This window comes from Mesocricetus auratus, unplaced genomic scaffold (assembly GCF_017639785.1).
Source record: "Mesocricetus auratus isolate SY011 unplaced genomic scaffold, BCM_Maur_2.0 Super-Scaffold_100006, whole genome shotgun sequence".
NCBI lineage: Eukaryota > Metazoa > Chordata > Mammalia > Rodentia > Cricetidae > Mesocricetus > Mesocricetus auratus.
Genome location: NW_024429190.1, coordinates 6,869,513 through 6,891,113, shown reverse-complemented (window position 1 = coordinate 6,891,113; position 21,601 = coordinate 6,869,513). Strand labels below are relative to the sequence as shown.

Sequence of the window (21,601 nt, the reverse complement as noted above, 5' to 3'; positions counted from 1 at the left end):
ATTAAAATGGCTATACCTGCTTGCTTCTTGGTGCCATTTACTTGGAATATCGTTTTCTTTTACCCTAAGATGATATTGCTCCTTGTTGGTCATGTATACTTTTTGCATGCAGATAGATCCTGTTTTCTAATCCAGTCTTTTAGGTACATATTTTTGTTAGGGAATTGAAAGCATTAAGATGAGAGTTAACAATGAGCAATGTTTATTTATTCCCGTTACTTTGTTATGGTGTAGATTCCTCCCCAAGCTTTTGATTTACTATTTTGGGATTATTTATTCTTTTGTCTTCTTGGGCGTAGTTTATTTCTTCAGCTTAAAGTTTTTCTTCTAGCATCAGCTGTGGAGATGGATTGGTGGATAGACATTGCTTAAGTTGGTTTTATTGTGGAATATTTTTATTTCTCTGTTGGTTGGCTTGATAATATTGCCTGGTGTTGTAGTCTAGGCTGTGGTCTCTCAGAGTTTGTAAAACATCTGTCCAGGCCCTCCTGGCTTTCAGAATCTCTCTTGAGTAGTCAGGCATTATTGTAATGGGTTTGTCTTTATATGTTTCTATGTCTTTTTTCCCGTTGTAGCTTGTAATATCTTTTCTTTGTTCTTCTGTACATTTAATGTTTTGAATATTTTAATATTCTTTTACTATTTTTATTTAAATTAGAAGCAAGCCTGCTTCATGTGTCAATCCCAGCTCCCTCTCCCTCCCCTCCTCCCCTACCTCCCACCAACTCCCCATCCCATCTTCCCTCCACTCCCCAGGGAGGGTGAGGCACTCCATGGGGTATCCCCAAAGTCTGTCATGTCATCCAGGGCGGCGTCCAGGCCCTCCCACTTGTGTCCACATGGAATGGGCTCTCAAAATCTATTCGTATGCCAGGAATAAATATTGATCCACAACCGGAGGCTCCATAGATTGCTGAGGCCTCCTCACTGACATTCACATTCCAGGGGTCTGGATCAGTCCCATGCTGGTCTCCCAGCCATCAGTCTGGAGTCCATGAGATCCCCCTTGTTTAGGTCAGCTGCTTCATGTGGGCTTCATCAGCCCGGTCTTGACCCCCTTTTCCATCACTCCTTCCTCTCTGCAACTGGGTTCCAGGAGTTCAGTTCAGTGTTTAGCTGTGGGTGTCTGCCTCTGCTTCCATAAGCCACTGGATGAACGCTCTAGGATGGCCTATACGGTAGTTATCAATCTCATTATAGGGGAGGGCATTTAAGGTAGTCTCTCCACTATTGCTTAGATTGCCAGTTGGTGTCATCCTTGTAAGATTTCAGTAAATCTCCCTAGTGCCAGATATCTCCTCAAACCTATAATGACTCCCTCTATTATGGTATCTCTCATCCTGCTCTCTCCTGATCTTCTCCCAACTCAAGCTTCCTGGTCCCCTATTTCCTTCTCTCCCATCCTCTTCTCCTCCTCTCCTTTGCTCAGCTCCCTCTCCCCTCACCTCATGCTCCTAATCTTCTCAGGAGATCCTGTCCCCTTTTCCTTCTTTGGGGAACCACGTATTTCTCTCTTAGGGTTCTCACTGTTTCCCAGTCTCTCTGGCTGTGTGGATTGTAGGCTGGCAATCCCATGCTCCATGTCTAATATATATATATATATATATATGAGGGAGTAAATACCATGTTTGTATTTTTGTGACTGGGTTACCTCACTCAGGATGGTTTCTTCTAGTGCCATCCATTTGCCCATGAATTTCAAGATTCCATTTTTTTTTCTGCTGGGAAGTAATCCAGGGTGTAAATGTACCACAGTTTGTCTATCCACTCTTCAGTTGAGGGGAATCTAGATTGCTTCCATGTTCTGGATGTTACAAATAACATAGTTGCACAGATGTCCTTGTATGAATATGCATCTTTTGGGTGTATGCCTAAGAGTGGAATTGCTGGATCTTGTGGTAGACTGATTCTCATTTTCCTGAGGCATTTCCATACTGATTTCCAAAGTGGCTGTACAAGTTGGCCCTCCCATCAGCAGTGGAGGAGTGTTCCCTTTCTCCACATCCTCTCCAGGTGTTTTTGATTTTAGCCATTCTGACAGGAGTAAGATGGTATACCAAAGTTGTTTTTATTTGCATTTCCCTGATGGCTAAGGATGTTGAGCACTTTCTTAAGGTTTATTGGCCATTTTAGATTTCTCTATTGAGAATTCAATATTTAGTTCTGAACCCCACTTTTTAATTGGATTGTTTGGTGTTTTGAAGACTAGTTTCTTGATTTCTTTTTAAATTTTGGAGATCAGCACTCTATCAGATGTGAGGTTTGTGAATATCTTTTCCCATTCTGTGTGTTTCCATTTGTTTTGTTGACTGTGTCCTTTGCGTTACAGAAGCTTCTCAGGAGGTCCCATATATTAATTTTCGATCTCAGTGTCTGCGCTGCTGGCGTTATGTTCAGGAAGCAGTCTCCTGTACCAATTTGTTTAAGTGTACTTCCTACTTTCTCTTCTAAGAGATTCATTGTGGATGGATTTATGTTGAGGGTTTTGCTCAATTTGAACTTAAGGTTTGTGCACAGTGATAGATATGGATCATTCTGCAGTCTACCAGATGCTAGCATCCATTTATGCCAGCACCATTTATTGAAGATGCTTCCTTTTTTCCATTGTATAAATTTAGCTTCTTTGTCAAAAATCAGGTGTTCGTAGGTATGTGAGTTAATATCAGGGTTTTCAGTTCTATTCCATATTCTCTTCCATTGGTCTACCTGTCTATTTTATGCCAGTACTAAGCTGCTTTCAGGACTGTAGCTCTATGATAAAGCTAGAAGTCAGAGATGGTGATACCTCCAGATGTTCCTTTATTGTACAGAGTTGTTGTGGCTATCCTGGGTATTTTGTTTTTCCATATATAGTTGAGAATTGTTCTTTCAAGGTCTGTGAAGAATTGTGCTGGGATTTTGATGGGGGTTGCATTGAATCTGTAGATTGATTTTGGCAAGATTGCCATTTTTACTATGTTGCGTCTACCTATACTAGAGCATGGGAGATCTTTCCATTTTCTGGTATCTTCTTAATTTCTTTCTTTAAAGACTCAAAGTTCTTGTTATACAGGTCTTTCTTCTTTCACTTGTTTGGTTAGTTTTACCCCAAGGTATTTTATGTTGTTGGTGGCAATTGCAAAGGGTGATGCTTCTCTGATTTCTTTCTCAGCCCTTTTATCATCTGTTTATAGTAGGGCTACTGGTTTTTTTGAGTTGATACTGTATTCTGCCACTTTGCTGAAGGTGTTTGTCAGCTGTACCAGTTCCCTGGTAGTGTTTTTCAGGTCCCTTATGTAAATTAAACACATCATCTGCAAATAGTGAAAGTTTGACTTCTTCCTTTCCAATTTGTATCTCCTTGATCTCCTTTTTGTTTTATTGCTCTAGCTAGAACTTTGCATGCAATATTGAAGAGGTATGGAGTAAGTGGACAGCCTTGTCTTGTTCCTGATTTTAGAGGAATCTCATTGAGTTTCTGTCCATTTAGTTTGATGTTGCCTGTTGGTTTGCTGTATATAGCTTTTATTATGTTTATGTATGTTCCTGTCATCCCTGATCTCTCCATGACCTTTATCATGAAGGGGTGCTGGATTTTGTCAAAGGATTTTCAGCATCTAGTGAGATGATAATGTGGTTTTTCTACTTCAATTTGTTTTTATGGTGAAATACATTGATAGATTTTCATATGTTGTACCATCCCTGCATCCCTGGGATGAAGCCTACTAGATCATGCTGGAAGATTTCTTTCATGTGTTTTGGATTCAATTTGCCAGTATTTTATTGAGTATTTTTGCATCAATATTCATGAGGGATATTGGTCTGTAGTTCTCTTTCTTAGTTGTGTCTTTGGTACCAAGGTATTTGTAGCCTCATAAAAAGAGTTTGGCAATGACCCCTTTTCTTCTGTTGTGTGGAACAGTTTGAGGACTGCCGGTATCAGCTCTTATTTGAATTTCTGGTAGAGTTCTGCACTGAAACCCTCTGGTCCTGGACTTTTTTTGTTGAGAGACTTTTGATGACTGCTTCTATTTCATTAGTGGTTACAGGTCTATTTAAATTGCTTATCTGTTCTTGGTTAAATTTTGATAAGTGATAAAGGAAATTGCCCATTTCCTTTAAATTTTTGAAATTTATCGAATACAGGTTTTCAAAGTATGACATGATGATTCTCTGGATTTCCTCAGTGTCCTTTGTCCCCCTTTTCATTTCTGACTTTGTTAATTAGCATGTTGTCTCTCTGCCTTTTGGTTAGTTTGGATAACAGTTTGTCTACCTTTTTGATTTTCTTGAAGAACCAACTCTTTGTTTCATTGATTATTTTTGTTGTTTTCTTTGCTTCTACTTTTTTGATTTCAGCCCTCAATTTGATTATATCCTGGTATCTACTCCTCGGGTGAGTTTTCCTGGTTTTGTTCTAGTGCTTTCAGTTGTCTTGTTAACTCTCTAGTGTGACTATTCTTCAGTTTCTTCATGTGGCCACCTAGTGCTATGAACTTTCCTGTTAGCACTGCTTTCAAAGAAGGTTTGGGTATGTTGTATCTTCATACTGTTTGAATTCTTTTTCTATATTTTCCTTGACCCAGGAATGGTGCAGTTGTGCATTGTTCAATTTCAATGAGTTTGTGAGGTTTCTGCCGTTTGTGTTGTTGAATTCTAAAACTGTGGTGATCCTACAGGATACAGAGGATTATTCCAATTTTTTTGTATCTGTTGAGGTTTGCTATGTTACCAAGTATGTGGTCAGTTTTAGAGATGATTCCATGTGACACTGAGAAAAAGGTATATATTATTTTTGTGTTTGGGTGGAAGGTTTTATAGATGTCTGTTAAACTCAATTGGGTCATAACTTCTGTTAGTTCCTTTGTGTTGTTGTTAATTTCTGTATAGTGGTCCTGTCTAGTGGTGAGAGTGGGGTTTTGACGTCTCCTGCTATAAGTTTGTGGTGTTTAATGTGTGATTTGAGTTTTAGTAATATTTCCTTTCCAAATGTGGGTTCTTTTCTATTTGGTGCATAGATGTTCAGAACTGAGACTTCATCTTGATGGATTTTCTCCTGTGATGAATATGAAATGACCTTCTTCATATCTTTTGATTAATGTTAGTCGCAAGTCTAATTTGTTGGATACTAGGATAACTACATCAGCTTGCTTCTTAGGGCCATTTGACTGGAAAATCTTTTCCCAACCCTTGACTCTGAGGTAATGTCTGTCATTGAAGATGAGATGTGTTTCTTTTATGCAACAGAAGAATGGATTATGTCTTTGTATCCATTCTGTTAGCCTGTGTCTTTTTATAGGTGAGTTAAGACCATTAATACTGAAGGATATTAGTGACCATTGATTGTTGATTCTTGCTTGTTTTGGATTCTTTTTTGGTGGTGGTAGAGTGTGTGAGTTTTTCCCTCTATTTCCGGCTTTTCTTTAAGTGCGATTATCTATTGCCTATGCTTTTCTGAATATAGTTGACTTCCTTGGGTTTGAGTTTTCCTTCCAGCACTTTCTGTAGGACTGAATTTGTGGATATGTATTGTGTAAATCTGTTTTTTTCATGGAATATCTTGCGTTCTCCATCTACAGTTATTGAGAGTTTTGCTGGGTATAGTAGTCTCAGCTGACATCTGTGGTCTCTTAGTGGTTATAGAACATCTATCCAGGACCTTCTGGCTTTCATAGTTTCCGTGGAGAAATCAGGTGTAATTCTGATAGGTCTGCCTTTATATGTTACTTGACATTTTTTCTTCGCTGCTCTTAATATTCTTTCATTATTCTGCATGTTTGGTATTTTGATTATTATTTGGCAAGGGGACTTTTTTGTGGTTCAGTCTATTTGGTATTTGGTAAGCTTCTTGCATTTTCATAAGCATGTCCTTCTTCAGGTTGGGAAAATTTTCTATGATTTTGTTGAGTATGTTTTATGCACCATTGAGTTGGGTTTCTTCACTTTCTTCTATACCTATTATTCTTATGTTTGGTCTTTTCACAGTGTCCCATATTTCCTGGATATTTTGTGTTTAGGATTTGTTGGATTTAAGATTTTGTTTGATTGATGCATCTATTTCCTCTAGTTTATCTTCAGTGCCTGATATTCTCTCTTCCATCTCTTGTAGTTTGTTGGTTATGCTTACATCTGTAGTTCCTGATTATTTACCCAGCTTTTCTATTTCCAGCATTTGCTCAGTTCATGTTTTCTTTATTGTCTGTATTTCAGTTTTCACGTCTTGAAGTGTTTGAATTGTTTTCTTCATCTGTTTGATTGTTTTTTCTTGGCTTTCTTTAAGAGATTTGTTGATTTCTTGTATTATTTGGTTTGTTTTTTCTTCTATTTCTTTAAGGGATTTCTTCCTGTCCTCTTTGAGGACCTATATCATTTTCATGAAGTTGTTTTTAAGGTTATTCTCTTCTGTTTCATCTGCAGTAAGATTGTCAGGTCTTGGTGGTGTAGAGTCTGTAGACTCTGGTGGTGCCATATGAGACTTTCTGTTGTTGGATGTGTTCTTATTCTGTTGTCTTCCCATCTCTTTTTCCAGTGTAGTGTGTGTGGTCTCTTCCTCTTCTGGCAGTATGGGTTCAAGAGTCTTTCCTCTCCTCACTCCCGGATGCATTCACTCTGCACTTGCTCTCTTGTTTACTAGCTGGTTCTACCAGAAAGTGGAGGGGGAAGGCAGGAATGGCTGCCTCTAGGACCCTCTGCAGGATTTGGTGTCAGGAAAGGTCTGGTGGCCTCAGCATGTCAGGGGACACTAGCTTGCTCTACTGGAGGATTGAGGGGGAATCCAGGAATGACTGTCCATGTCTCTCTGCAGGATTCTGTCTAATGTTTTGATTATTATGTATCACAATAATCTTGTCCTATCTATTTGGTGTTATGTATCCTTCTTGTACCTTGATAGGAACTTATTTCTTTAAATTGGGAAACTTTCCTTCTTTAATTTGGTTCAAGCTATTTTCTGCGACTTTGACCCTGATTTCCTTTTCTTCCTCTATCCCCATTATTCATAGACTTGCTCTTTTCATAGTGTCCCAGATTTCCTGGATGTTTTGTGCTTGGGTTCTTTTAAGTTTAACATTTTCTTTGACTGATCTATCTATTTCTTCTACCTTGGCTTCAACACATGAGATTCTTATCTCCATGTCATAATCCATTGGTGAGGTGTATCTCTGAGTTTTTTGTTTGGCATCCTAAACTTTTCATTTTCAGTTTTATTTTACTTTGGACTTTCTTTAATGATACTCCTTCTTTGTTAAAGTCTACTTTCATGTCTTGAACTATTTACATCATTTCTTTCAACTCTTTGTGTTTTCATAGAATTAATTGAAGGATTTATCCATATCCTCTTTAAGATTCTTGAACATATTCATAATTACTGTTTTTGTATCCTTGTCTTATTTTTTGAGCTCAATGTTTCTTGGGGTCTGCTACAATGCAGTTAATAGCTTCTGGTGGAGGCATATTATTTTGACCATTCATGTTTGAGGTTTTGTGCTGGAATCTAGGCATCCAGCATTATGTTTGAGGTACTTCTTCTTGTTGATACCTGTTCTTATCTTTGTTGGGTGGATGTGATTGTTTTTTGGATCCTAGGCTAGTATGATGACTGTGGGGTCCCGGACAGACAGTGCTTCTTTTAGTCTGGGTGTCATAAAGGAATGGATGTAGGGTGGAGGGGAGGTTGAAAGAGGCTGTGGGAAATATTTCAGGAGGACAGGAGTTATACCAAGAGGTGATATCCCCAGAGGCTTCTGCAGTCAGATTGCTACAAGACTAAGGGCCAATTTGGAGAGATCATAATAGAGGGCAGAAGTGTTAGTGAAAAATCACTTGCCTGAGGCCCAGATCAGTTTGGTCACTCCGAGTCCCTAGTAGATAGCATTAAGTGGCAGCTGAGACTGGGCTACATAGAGGACTGAGAGGGTTGGGAGGAAAGAGACTTCAAAGGGACTTCAGTAAGAGGCAGAGTCCCCAGAGAAAGGAGGTATGTTGGGAGGAGGCCATCTGGCAAGTAGGCTGAGTAAGTTTGAAGGTAGCATAATGGAGGTAGGATAGTGAAAATCACCTCCGTGAGTCCCATCCTAGTGTGAACACTGGTGTGCCCTGATAAAAATGTTTCTGAGGATTGGTGATGGACACAAGAAGAGAAGGCTGAGGGTGCTGCTGGAACTTTTCTACTGTTAAAGACACAGGTTGCCTTGATTTTAACTATGGAAAAATAAATACTTTGTAGATGCCCCTGCAAATGGCTGACAAGAGAAATGATTTGTGAGAGAAAGCAGGAAATGGAGTTCAGCACAACTTAGTTAGCCAGTGTTGAGTCAACCTTCTAGATTCTGACCCTGAACAGTTCATTTTTGGCATACTTAAAACTCTGGGAAAATGTTTGTTCAGGACAGTTATCATGACAAAGCTTAAGATATGACTACATTGAAACTTCTTTGTGAAGTACATGTAGTTTGCAAAGTGTCTGTGACTGTTCCAGAAGAATGGGTTCTATTGACTGAGAAACAATGATCAGAATAAGGGTCTAGGGAGGAAGGGTCTGGGATAAATGCAGAGTAGATTCTTTTGAAAAGTACAGTGTACTGAAAAGCAATTCTCAGGAGTCTGGGATAAACATAATAGTCTGGGGGATTTGGTGAGGCCTGACTCTCACCAAATATAGCAAAAGATTGCCAGATTATTAACCATATCTAATCCGGGTTATCTAGGTGGAAACAGGTGTAAATCCCTTCCACTGAAGTGAAAAGCCTCCAAATTCAGCCTTGCTCCTTGTACTGTCTGTGAGCATGAGGACTTGATGCCTTCTACAGTGACATAAAATACATTATTTAGTTTTACTCTTTTTCTCCTTGTATATTACCTTTATATCAATGCCCCAGTCTTCTGTGCCATCCTAACTTCTATTTACTAGTATTTTATTCTTGAGATCCTGTTCTCAGGTGTCCCAGATGACTCTTACATGTCAGAATACCAGTTAAAGCTAACAAGTACACTCTACCCCTACACACAAACACACTACCTTCAAACCATAACCTACCTTTTATTTCTTGTCTTCAAGATTTTCATGTTAGTAGCATAGCAAAAACACATTCCCACTTTTAAAATTCTCTCAGTCCCTGAATTCTTCAATACATAAAAAGGTCAACGTCTTTAAATGTGGGCTCCAGTAATTAAAACAAAAACTTTATTATTTTAAACAGGAAGACCCAGAAACACAACCAGATCCAAGCAACCTCCAAATCTTACAGTAGAAGTCTAAATTCTGTAGTTAGAATGTTTAACATCTGCCCAACATAACACATTTTATGGTCTTTCAGCACATTTTATGGTTTTTCCAGTGTTGCCATCCACAGACTACATAGCTTATGCCATAGGCTTAGGCTAGTTCCACTTAATAGCCCTGTCCTTCTTGGATGTCACATGGTCCTGGAATCTCCAACACCTTGGAGTTTCCACTACTGCTAAGATTGGACATTTACTAATGTCCTCTTCTGGCATTTTCGAGAGACTTGAGCTCCACGACTCCTTCCTACCTTTAACACCGCTGTGACCTAGGTGGCTCTCATATTCTATTTGCCACATTCTTCTGTGAGCTTGACATGTAGCCTATCTCCATGCCTTGAGGTACAACCCATCTCCATGCCTTCAATGTAACCCATCTCTGTGCAGCAATTCTAAGGAAATACTTTCCCAGTGAAGCTCAGGTGTCACCTAAATGGCAATGATCTCTCATTACTTACAGCTAATTTTTTCAGCCCTAACTGGCCAGCACCCTATTGTCTTGACAAAGCACACACACTTTTCTAGCACACTTTATTCTTTCTGGTGGCCCCATTGATACAATTATCTCTCTGTTCAGTGTGTAGGATTCTTTCCAGTACTTTTTTAGGCATTGGCTTAGTAGTTGTGACTTCCTTTAGTTTGTGTTTATCGTGGAAACTTAAGGATGGCTTTCTAGATAAAGTAATATTTTGACAGTCCCTGTCTTTTGTGGCTTGGATGCTATTGTATTTTTGTTGGGAGACCTACTATTATTCCAGTGGGTATGCCTTTATATATAACTTGGTGTTTCTTTCTTGCAACTTTTAATGCTCTTTCTTTGTGCTTTAACTGTAAATGAAGTTGGGAGGTTCTTTGCTAGTTTCCTCTGTGTGGTATTCTAAATGTCTTCATTATCTTGACACCGTCTCTTTCTCTAAGACTGAGAAATTTTGCATTATTGTATTACTGAATATATTTTCCATATACTTAGTTTACTTCTTCTATGGGATGATTCATGAATTTGATTTTTTAGTCCCATCCCACGGGTCTCACTTTTCTGTTTATATTTTCTACTCATCCTTATTGTCGTCTTTTGGGCCCAATGTCCAGTTTTTTTCTAGTACTGAGGCCTTCTACTGAGTTTCTGTTTGGCTTATTGATGTTTTGTTTGCTAAAACTTGAATTTGATTTTTTTCAGGACCTTTGTCTTTTCTATTGAATTATCCATATTGTATACTGTCCTTCTTATTTCATTCAATTGTTTATATGCCTTTTCTTTGAACTCATTACAGAGTTTATTCATGTCATCTTTTTTTCATTGACTCCTGTTTGTATTTTTAAGGTAATTTTTTAGTTTTGTTTATATGTATATGTATGCATCTATATGGTGGCATGTGCATGTGTGAATGAAAGTGCTTGTAGAATCTAGAAAAGGGTACTGGAGCCTGTGGACCTGTGGTTGAGGTATTTTTAAACCACTCAACATGGATACTAAGAACTGAACTTGGGTTCCCTCTCTTCTCCCAGGAGAGTCCAGGGTCTAACTCAGGTCATCAGTTTGGCGGCAGTGGTTTCACCTGCTGAGTCATCTTACTTGGTCTCCTTTTGAACCACTCTTTCATCCCAACCCGTCTCCTTCTTACTTTCCTGACCTTTTTCTTTCATCCACTGAGTTTAATTAGGATTGCCTGTATAAGCATATCTAAGGAAATGCTAACTTAAGCATGGGCAACTCACCAATGGCCATCCCACTAAAGAAAGTAGTCCTTCCTTCCTGCAATCATTGGCTGCCAAGAGATCCTCACAAAAGGATGGGCTTATTGCATGCTTCAGTCATTCACTGGGGGATGTTGAAGGCCCAATTTTGTACTGACCTTGTGGTATGCACAGCTAGTACATGTTCTTGACTGGAAAGGCTGTGTGACGATGAATCGCAGTGTTACAGAGCAATCCTCTCTTTATATTCATTTTATTTTACATTCTTTCTTGTGTTTTCTTACATTTTTTGTCTCCTCCTCAAAGATAGGCCCTGGAAGGCATGATATGGCTGAGTATACAATTTAACTTATTCTCAACACACTGATTAAATATAAGTCTTTTCATTAACCTTTCTCCACCTCAGGGGTGTCTCCACTGAAGAATGAGAGCAACGCTAATCTGTAGGTAAAACCATAAATATTTAGAAGGCTGCATGATCATTTAGTAAAACAACAGTAGTATGTTCCTGCTTAGGGTCTATGAACACTCAGCCTGTAGGATTTTGTCTTAGTCTACAGATCATACATGTATTCCCATTGAGCAGGCTTTAAATCCAAACAGACACTAGTTGCTACCCTTAGAGCAGTCATGCCCCTATTGTACCAGTAGGTACACTTTGCCTGGCATGTTAGTCTTGTAGTGTGGAAGGTCCACAGCTGGGGAAGACCATGGCCGAGTTTTTCCAATAGTAGGTTACATAGCATATTCAGGTATTATGTAGGTTAGCCAGTTGGGAGCGTGCTTCTAGCTCAGTTCCAGAAGGCTTTTGACAAACATCACACTGGTATGCCTTAGACCTTGCCACCTATAAGCACTTGTCACTGTTCATTCCTCCTCTAGGTCATCTTCCTTGTTTAGTACCAGAGTAGGGGAGAGGATTCAATATCAGACTACGGTATCAGACCAGGTAGCAATGGACTCTCTGTAGCTCTGACTCAGTTTGTTTCTTCTAACTTACTGCAAACCAGCTCTCATCCTACAATCCTTTAACACTTGCCCTTGGTTCCCAGTATGGGCCATTGTCACTAGGCAGGGTGTTGTCACTAGAGTGGCCTGACTGCTGACTCAACAGGAACTTTTAAAATGACTTCCTGCTATGCTCTGGTCAAATGCTGCAAGCCTGGTAAGGTTTTCCTAGCACTTAGATGCTATGCAGAGAGCAGGATTCTTCTCTGCTTCAGTTGTAAATCTGTTCAGTGATGGCTCCACTGTTATGTAGTTTTTGAATCTCTTGTTTTTCCTTTGGTCTCCAGTCCATTTGTTGTGTTCCTTGTGGGGTCTTTCTCCAGCTGAGTTCTTCTCTAAGTTCTCTGGTACTAGAACATGGTTTTCTGAGGCCCCCTCTGTCTTTCTCCTCGTTACTCATTGTTGCCCTTGCACTCACTCCTCAAGTAGAGCTGAGACTTCTTGAATAGACTTGGTCTCTGTTCTACTCGCTTGTCCTTCCTCTCTTTCCTTGCTTCTGGGCCACCGTACCTTTCAGCCTTCAGCAGCCTCAGAGCCTGGCTGCTCTAGACTCTCCAGGCCTATTTCCCTAGGTTCTCCAGTGGTTTGTTTTCCTGTCCTTGCTTTTTACCTCCTCCCATGAATTCTAGAATACATTTGATGACTGAGGACTCTAGGATAATGTTCTACAAAGCATATGAGACCTTTGAATGCACAGATTTCAATTTTTTTGACTCCTTAGCTTTATGAAGTCCCGATTTTCCATCACTATTTTCTTCTTCTTTAGGAACTTCTATCATAAATTTCCTCTTCCTATGTCTTCATTCATAGAATTCCACTAATTATTCAAAGCTCTCCATTGCTGCTTCTTTAGATGCACTTTTCTAGCTGTCTTCCATCTCCATGTGTGTTCCGAGTACAATCAAATGCCTTTGTATTTTTTCAGTTTCACCATTATGAAAGTTATATTTTTTTGTCATCTATTCCTTTCCAAGTTCTTACAGCTCACAACTTCTCTGTCTTGTGATCTTGTCATCACATCGCTCAGTTCTAACCAGTCTCTACCCAGTGGATCTTACAAAGGCTTTGCCTTACTAAGTGTTTTAAAATGAATACATCCAGCATTTTGACTTTTTCTGTGTCACCAGATTTTTACCATATACTCTTCCTTTTTTGGTAGCTGTGCAATCTCATTATGCTTCTGCTTCTTGGGTAGATTTGCTAGATTTCTGTTGCTTTGATTGTTACTTCTCTAGAACAATCTAGGAATTCCCGAGTGAGCATCTGAAGGATGCCCAGTTGGTATGTACAGCAGGTGACATTAGCTGCAACACAACTGAAAAAAATTCTTTCAATTGCAACAAAATTTTCTGTGGGTCTTTAAGAAAGCCCATCCTATTCTTTCCCCCCTGAAATAGGTTCTTGAAGTTCTGTGGCTAATAGTATCCACTTAATGTGCAGCTTGACACCAGTGTGCACATTTCCCCTTGAGAGTGTGTTATTTAAGATGCAGTTATGATTTTCAAAAGACAAGTTTTGCTATTGAAATCTTTCTTATGTACTTTGCATGGATGAGTCCTATGTGAATGCGACTGCGACTGGTTTGGGCCCATTTTTTTTTCATACTTGAATGTCCTTTTCAAGTCTTTAACAAAATTCAAATGTACATTTTCTCCCTTTCTTGTTGATTTTTGGAGTAGTTCCTAGGAGCAGACAAAAAGTCATGTCTTACATCTCCATTTAAAAAATGCTATCCTCTTTCTCTTAAATGGTTTGGTCAGCTGCTGTGTGAGGTATTTCTGATGCTGTATGCACTAACACAGTTCCTCTATAACCCCAGGCTGCTATGATTCTGAGTCTCTCTTAGATTATTTGTAATAAAAACTCAGTGATCCAGAGGATGGTGTCCTGACTAGTGTGACTTTATGGGGCTAGCTGAGTATACTTGGTTAACATTTGGACTCAATACTGATGAGGTCAGAGCTCAGATGCTGCCACCTTCAGCACTGTTAGAGAAACATGAAGAGGTTAATAAACATGTAAACATTTTCCTCCCTCTACTATCAAATAGATCCAACATTGGTTATTTTCTGCTTTGGATCCTAGAAGCATCTTCTTTGTGCCAAATTGTGTTATTCTTGGAGAATAGATAATGGTTGTTTACTGTACAGGTAGATATATTCATGGCACATGCTATCTGCCTGCTCTAAATGCTGCAGAAATAATAATTACCTTCACCAAGAAGACCACAAAACTGAACAATCTGGAGCCCTCTTTTCTCTGCAGCAAAATGCTCTGTCAGCAGGTACACCCTTAACTGTTCAGACTACACACTTGCTGCACAGCATGCAAATTACTGCAGGTATTCCAAAACATTATGTGACTCATGACATCAGTAGCTCAGAGAAGTTGCTTTATGTAGCCAAGTGAATAAAAACTGAGATTAACTCCTTTTTTTGTATGTTCATCTATGCATTTATTAACAAGTATGTGACTTCTTTCTCTGGCAGGTCATCATCAACAGCAAAGGTTCAGTCTCTTAAGGCTACATTCTCCTGTGTGAAGAGCTCATGCTCTCTTGGCCTAGTGTTGAGTAAGCGCCACAAGAAGGCCAGGACTTAGAAGGAGAAGCCTGAGCCAGGTTCAGGAGGCCATCACAGCAAGAACCCAGGCAGACTTCTGTCTTCAGGGCCAACATCTTTAGTGGTCCCTTGTCTCTTCTTTAGATGGCTTGTAGCTGATGGTTTTTGATTCTCTCTCGGTAGCCCTCTCTACCCATGTTCCATTGTCTATGTTTCAATGTGTCCTTTCTCTGTTACCTTTTTTGATCATGTATTTTTCTCTTCATTAACTAAACCTCAGAAGTGACTTCTACGTGTAAAACTCCCTGCGCCATCTGGCCAGGTTGGAGCTCTGCCTGCTTCTCCTCAGTCATGAGCAGCTTGTCAGCTCTCACCCTTGACCCTCATACTTTTGGTTCTTCATGCCTTCTTACAGTTCCCCGAGTGACTTACTTCTATCCGTTATATGGTCTTTACTCAAGTATTTCTCTATTGATACCTTTCCTTAGTCCTGTCTGAATGAATGGTATCCTTTCTCACAGCTACTGCTTCCCTTCCCAGTGTTTACTATGACCTGATGTCATGTGCCAGACCTTTGTGCTAAGTGGCTGTTTTATCACTAAGATAGTGTCCTTCATAGAAGGACATTTTATGTTTGGTGCATGCAAGTGTCACAGACAAAGTGATACTGCTTGTGTGTTAAGCTTGGATTTGTGCGAGTACAATTACTTTGTGGGATCAGAGCTCACCCAGGGGTAGAAAACAGAGGGCCTGGAAGTCACCCCATGGTTCAAATGGAAATGTCCTTATAAAAGGACAGGTAAGGGAGAAGTTGTTAGTTAAGGTATCTGAAAAATGGCCCAGCAGTGGTGGACAGCAAGAAGCTTTTCTGGAAGCTGACAGAAAGGAGTGAGGGTGTGATCGCTATTGTCAAGGAAAGTTCGGATATCACAGAGGGAGAAAAACTACCAACTCTTGTTGGATTTGTGGACAAACCATTATCAGTGTCTCCATTGTGGCTTAGAAATGGTGCCCAGTTAGAGTGGGAGTGGGGAATAGAAGGGCCAGTTAGATTAGATGGAAATGTGCAAGTTGGGGAAATAGGAAGGGTGAGAGGCATTAATTTGTCAATTTCAATGTATTTTATAACCATCTATGATCAATTACTAGCATTGATTGAAAATATGTAATGATCACAATTAGCTGGAAGAATTATAGTCATGAATCAATGGCCTGTTTCATATCCCTGATATGCTCTGTCTAAATCAGGTGTCAGAGGTCAAACAATAGCTCCCCAAGGCACCTTGAGCCCCATGTCTTTGGAATGATGTCCTTTGTGTATCTGCACACTTGTAAACCAGGATGCCAATTGCAGCTGCAGTGCCTTGGTTACAGGCCTTTTGAGGTAGTGCTTCTTAAGGAGACTTGTAATTTGTAAAACACTGATCAAAACCTGATCGAGGCATAGACCTTATCATATTCGTGATCCTGAGTCTATTCACCTTACTTGCTGCTGATATCACTTGTACTTGGATACTGATTGAAATAATTACACCCTGACAGGTTCTTGAACAACGTTGGCTTCTTTTTCCCACTGATTATGATGTTGACTTGGATGGTTTCTGTGGCCAGCATGGTCCGGAAGCTGGTTTATGAGCGAGAGATCCAGATAGAAGAGGTAAATGGCTTTGATATTGCTTCTGGAATCACAGGGAATAATTTAGGGGTGACCCTCTAAGTAGAATAGCTGGTCTCTCTCTTTATTCTTCATTCCCTTTGTTGAGTCTCCTTCCTGGGAACATTGCTTTCTATTGGAATTGGAAATGTTGTTAAAAGTGTTCGGTATTTCCTACTGAGACAAAGGAAACCCAACAATGAGTGCCTGAGATTAGAGGTACAAGGCCATTGCTGCTCCGTGGTAATTTTTATAAAACATCACTTTCCACAGTCATTTCTGGTTCAGATTTATATAATGAATTCTATTATTTTTGTTCTGATATTATTAAAATTTGAAAATGTCAGACAACTGCATTTAAGAATGAGAGTTTGTAAGAGCATCTGGTGAAGATGTGATAGCCTGTTCGTCCTCACAGAAGAGTGAAGGCAAGCAATAAAGGGCATTCATTGTTTGATTACCGAATAGTTACTGAAATATAGGAACCACATGGTCAGCTATTGCTACTCTACACATCATTTGCCTGTTTACAACCATCTACCCAAGAGTTTCTGTGTTCTTTCCCTAAAGTGTGTTTGATCTATGAGCACAGAGGCCTGGAGACAGAAGGTTCCAGTTGCTGAGATCTCTAATGCACTTACTAAGTGGCCAGCAAGGGACTATACCTCAGAGCTACTTAATTTCCTTTCACATGAGGCCAGGCCCATTCCCTGAAATATCACCACGTGGTACAAGAACAAATGGTGGGTTAGGGGAGAAGTTAATTTTATTAATTTAAGCATATTATTTTGTACAGTGCATTCTATAGCCCATGTAAAGGTCACCTCAGCCGGGAAATTCATCTCATTTTCCTGTCTCATCATCATTTGCCTTTGTTAAACAAAGCTGGCACACATAGACAGGAAAACAAAACCTGAGGGAAACACAACAAATTCACCCAAACAGAAATTGTAACGGAACTGTGGCAACCAACTAAGTCTAAGACATCTGTTCGTACCTGTTGTGCCACGATTCTGACTGGTGACACTGTTTCATGTGTAGCTTCAGTTTTCTCGCCGTGAGCACAGTGAATAGCTATGCTGTCAGGTCTCTGGTAAATCACTGTTGAAGGAAGTGACCTTCTCAATGCCTTTCCCGAGCTGGGTTGGCAAACCAAATGGTTCACCTTCTTACTGATGTTTCTCTTGCTCATGATCTCATCTGCTTTGACTCAAGCGTTCCCTGCTGTAATAACCCCAGGCTTCTTCTTTTCACAGTACATGCGGATGATGGGGCTGCATCCAGCCATCCACTTCCTGTCCTGGTTCCTGGAGAACATGGCTATGCTGGCTCTGAGCAGTGCGGCTCTGGCTGCCATTCTGAAGATGAGTGGCATCTTCCTGCATAGTGATGCTTTCATTGTGTTTCTTTTCTTGCTGGACTTTGGAGTGTCAGCTGTCATGATGAGCTACTTCTTAAGCGTGTTTTTCAACCAAGCTAACACAGCAGCCCTGTGTACCAGCCTGGGGTACATGATCAGCTTCCTGCCCTACGTGGTTCTGTTAGTCCTGCACAACCAACTAAATTTTGCCATTCAGACCCTTCTGGTGAGTGAGATGCTCTGTAAAAAGGAAAGTAAAACCAATAGGTGCCCTCTAATCATGATATAGCCTCAGGCTGCAGTCTGTCTTGTACTGACTTACATGGAACATCTGAGGTCTCTACTCTGTATTCTGCCCACAAATGCAGGACTACAGTGGTGGTTCATTGACTTGCAGTGATGTAGTGGCAGGCCATAAAGAATTGTCAGTTTCCTGTAATGGGGTCTCTTCGAGGATTCTGGGAAGTCAGCAACCTCCTGAAGCAAACATATAACTTTGGATTCTCTTTTGTTTCATGCATGGAAAGAAATAGATTTCTGAAGCTATTTTGGAAGTTAAAAATAAGCATTTTTCTTGAAGCATCATGAGTTACATCACATTAAATGGAAAGATCTCTCCGTTAGCAATGTCAGAATCACTCATCCATTTGAAATGTATGCCCTGAAAAAGAGTGAGAGTGCTTTCAAGTTTGCAGTATAAAATATGCAGAAGATAGCAACAGATTCTTTCTTGACTGTTGTCTGGAAGGCACTGTGTCTGACACATAGTAGAAAATCAGTCAGTATGGTGGGGGTAAGCACATCAACATCAGATTAGGTTCTTTACAGAGCTAGAGTTGTATCTATACCAGGTTGCATCCCCTCTTCTAGTGGGTCAGTAAATGACCTGAAGTAACAATCTATTAGGAGATATGACCAAAATCACTTTGAGGAGGACTTAGGGACATTTCAAGATTATGCATTACTAGAATATTTGGAAACATACAACTAGTCAATGTGTGGAAAACCCTAGACCATAGTGTGACCTGTCCTTTGTAGATACATCTACAAGACAATGTCTAAGGCTCAGGAAACACTGGGTAAGAGGGGATGGAAATATTAAGAACCAGAGGCTTGGGAAGTTTTCTGTGAGATGGTGGACTCTATATATGTCAGGGAGCTCTGCTGTGAGATAGTGTCCTTTGAATATGACAGGGAAGCTGCATCGTGAAGTCTCAACAATATGGCCACCTAAACAATTCATGAAAAATGACACTAGAGGTTGACATGATAAGATAACTGGAAGAAATCTCAGAAGGATCCACTCTAGGTGAAGAGTCACAGGCCATTAATGACTGCTAAGAAATAGAAAGAAATCTCTAATAGATTATCTGATACCAAATGGTCAGCCCTAAACAAATACATATCTGAGCAACACTAAATGAACTCACTAGGTTGTGTTTATATATATATATATGTATGTATGTATATATATATGAATGTGTATGCATGTAACAATAATTTTAAAAGTTCATGGATTTAGAGGGGCTTTTGGTAACACAGGAAGGGTTGGATGGGAGAGAGAGGGGAGGGAATTATGTAAATATAGTATTCACATATGAAATTCTTAAAAAAATACCATGAAGACTTTAAAAAAAATCCTTTTTCTAACATGGTATAACCAAAAGATGAATGTGTCTCTTATTTCTGGGATGGAGAATACCTTTTATGTTCATCTAGAGCCTTAGAGCAACTGCATTATAACAGCCTAATTAGGTCCTCCAACTTCAGTTAAGTGACAATTCAGTATTGTGCTTGTCCCCTCTCTTCTGGCACTGGGAATTGAATCCAAGCCCTGAAACATAATAGACAAATGCTCTACCACTTTTTCTTTTAATTTTTTTTTTGTTTTGAGAAAGAGTTCTATTTACTTACCCCATTGGCCTTGAACTCTTTCTATATCCCATGCAGGTTTTGAACTTGAGATTTTCCCACCTCAACTCCCAAGTAGCAGGGATTATAGGCATGCAACAGCAGGCCCAGCTAGCTGTTCTGTTTTTGCTTTTGTTTTCTGGTAGCCAAATAGACTTAATACATATAAATTGTTCTATTCAATTAGTGTCTGCCGCACTGGTAATGTCCTCATCATCTTGATTAGCTTATATCACACCTACAGCAACTTAAATGCAATAATTCTGTGGTAGAATCAGTCAGGCATTCCTAGAATAAATAACACAAAGCATCATCTGCACATAAGCTCCTTAAACATAGAGTCACCAATGACACAAATTAGCTAAGACTCAAATGCTCTCATTTTTGCTTGTAATTCGATCCTTAAGTCCAAGGCATCTGTCCATTCAGCATATGCTTTGCATATGCAAATGCTTTCTAACTAATGATGACCTTTAACTATGGTGCATTGTCTTTTAAATGTAAGATGCTTTTTTTTAGTGATTTTCTTTTTTTGACATAGAACCTCTTCCACTGAAGATAAATTGACAGCTTCCTTTAATATACTACTTTTATAGTGCAGAATTGTATAGACATCACATCAGTCTATTCAGAGAGTGCTCCAAGGCATACATTTAATAATAAGAAATAGTAAATTGCTCTATTCCATTTCCCACTGTTTTGTGTTACATGTTTCTGTATTCAGTACATTGGATTTATGACACCTCGAATGCTTCGGTGAAAAGAAATAATTCCTTTTAGTATTAAAAACAAGCTGGCGAGCATGAGTTTCAGCGTGCACTGACACTGCTAATCCCTTCCGGCTCAGATATTTAAGCCATTGCCTGAAACACTGCTATCCTTAGAACCTTTAAATTGGGAGGTGTCTTCTTCCAACTCTGTGCAATGAGTTTTCTGTGGCCGCAATCAAACACTAATGACTGCTTTCCCTCCCTCCATCGGCCTCGGCAGTGCTTGCTCTCAACCACAGCCTTCGGACAAGGAGTCTTTTTCATTACATTTCTGGAAGGACAGGAGGAAGGTAAGAGGATGGCCTCTCCAGAGGGTGGCTTTCTGGGTCCTGTGTCGAATTAGCAAAGAAAAGGTCACAGCTATTACCTCCATTTTCTGTATGTATTTACTCATACACCTGGCTTAAATAATTTTCTTTTAAAATAAGTTCTCTAGCTCAGGTTAGATTTGAAATCCTGTATAGGTGAATATGACCTTTCATTTTCGATTCTCTTGTCAGCACCTCCCAAGTGCTGGGGTCGCAGGATACACCACCACATTGGTTTACATAGTGCCAGGGACTGCATCCAGAACCGTGTTACATCTCCAGCTCCGTAAACTAATTTTAAAAAGTACTGGCAGTCCTGTTTGACTTAGATTGCATTTTCTAAAAAAACCATAAGGTCTTTAATAAGAACATTTGTTTTTTAGATTTTCATATGGTTTTGGGCTATGTTTTGGAAATAGAGGAAAATGTAAGCCATAGGTAAAATTCAACATTGGCTGTTATTGCTCTGCGCAGTCACTTTACACTGTTAGACTTACCAACTTTTCCAGTAAAGCATGCTAAAAGGTCCCTTTGATCTAAAATGGCTTCCCCTCCATTTGATCTGCAAAGTCACAATTAAATTGGCGGATTATTTTGGTCCATATGACAGCAAGTATACAGTGGTTAAAACTTTTAAAGCTGGGTGCTAACTTAGTGCCACAGTGAAGAGAAAGAGGAATAATGTTCTCAACTTATATTGTGATCCAGGAATGAATTACAAACATAAGAAAATAATGATTTTTTTCCCACTGTAGACCTTTTATATATTATTTAACATATTTTCCTAGAGCAGAGTAATATATAATCTCAAGTTTTATTATACAACACTTTTACTTTTTGCTGTGAATATAACATCACTCTTAAGTCAGGTAAAATAGATACAAATGGCTCTCAGAGTTTTGGATGTTGGAGAAAAATGTGGCGCTAATGGTTTCTCACGGTCCATGAGACAGGTGAGATCACACAAGCTAATGATGCCTCTGGAGAGTTAGTTTTACTTGTACCGACTTGCTTTCTGTGTCCTCTGACGCTTCTGTAGAGTGAGGATCCTCTCTCATCAAACCTGCAGTAAAAGA

General features: G+C 39.6%; 1 protein-coding gene across 1 annotated transcript in view; it reads left to right on the top strand.

The window, feature by feature from the left end:
- The window catches only part of Abca13 (ATP binding cassette subfamily A member 13), a 423,762-nt gene that overhangs the window by 155,938 nt on the left and 246,223 nt on the right, over positions 1-21,601 (top strand). The window contains exons 32-34 of the mRNA XM_040746666.1: positions 16,065-16,179; positions 17,433-17,762; positions 20,438-20,507. Of these exons, the coding sequence (XP_040602600.1) occupies positions 16,065-16,179; positions 17,433-17,762; positions 20,438-20,507 (515 nt within the window). The remainder of the gene's footprint in view (positions 1-16,064; positions 16,180-17,432; positions 17,763-20,437; positions 20,508-21,601) is intronic.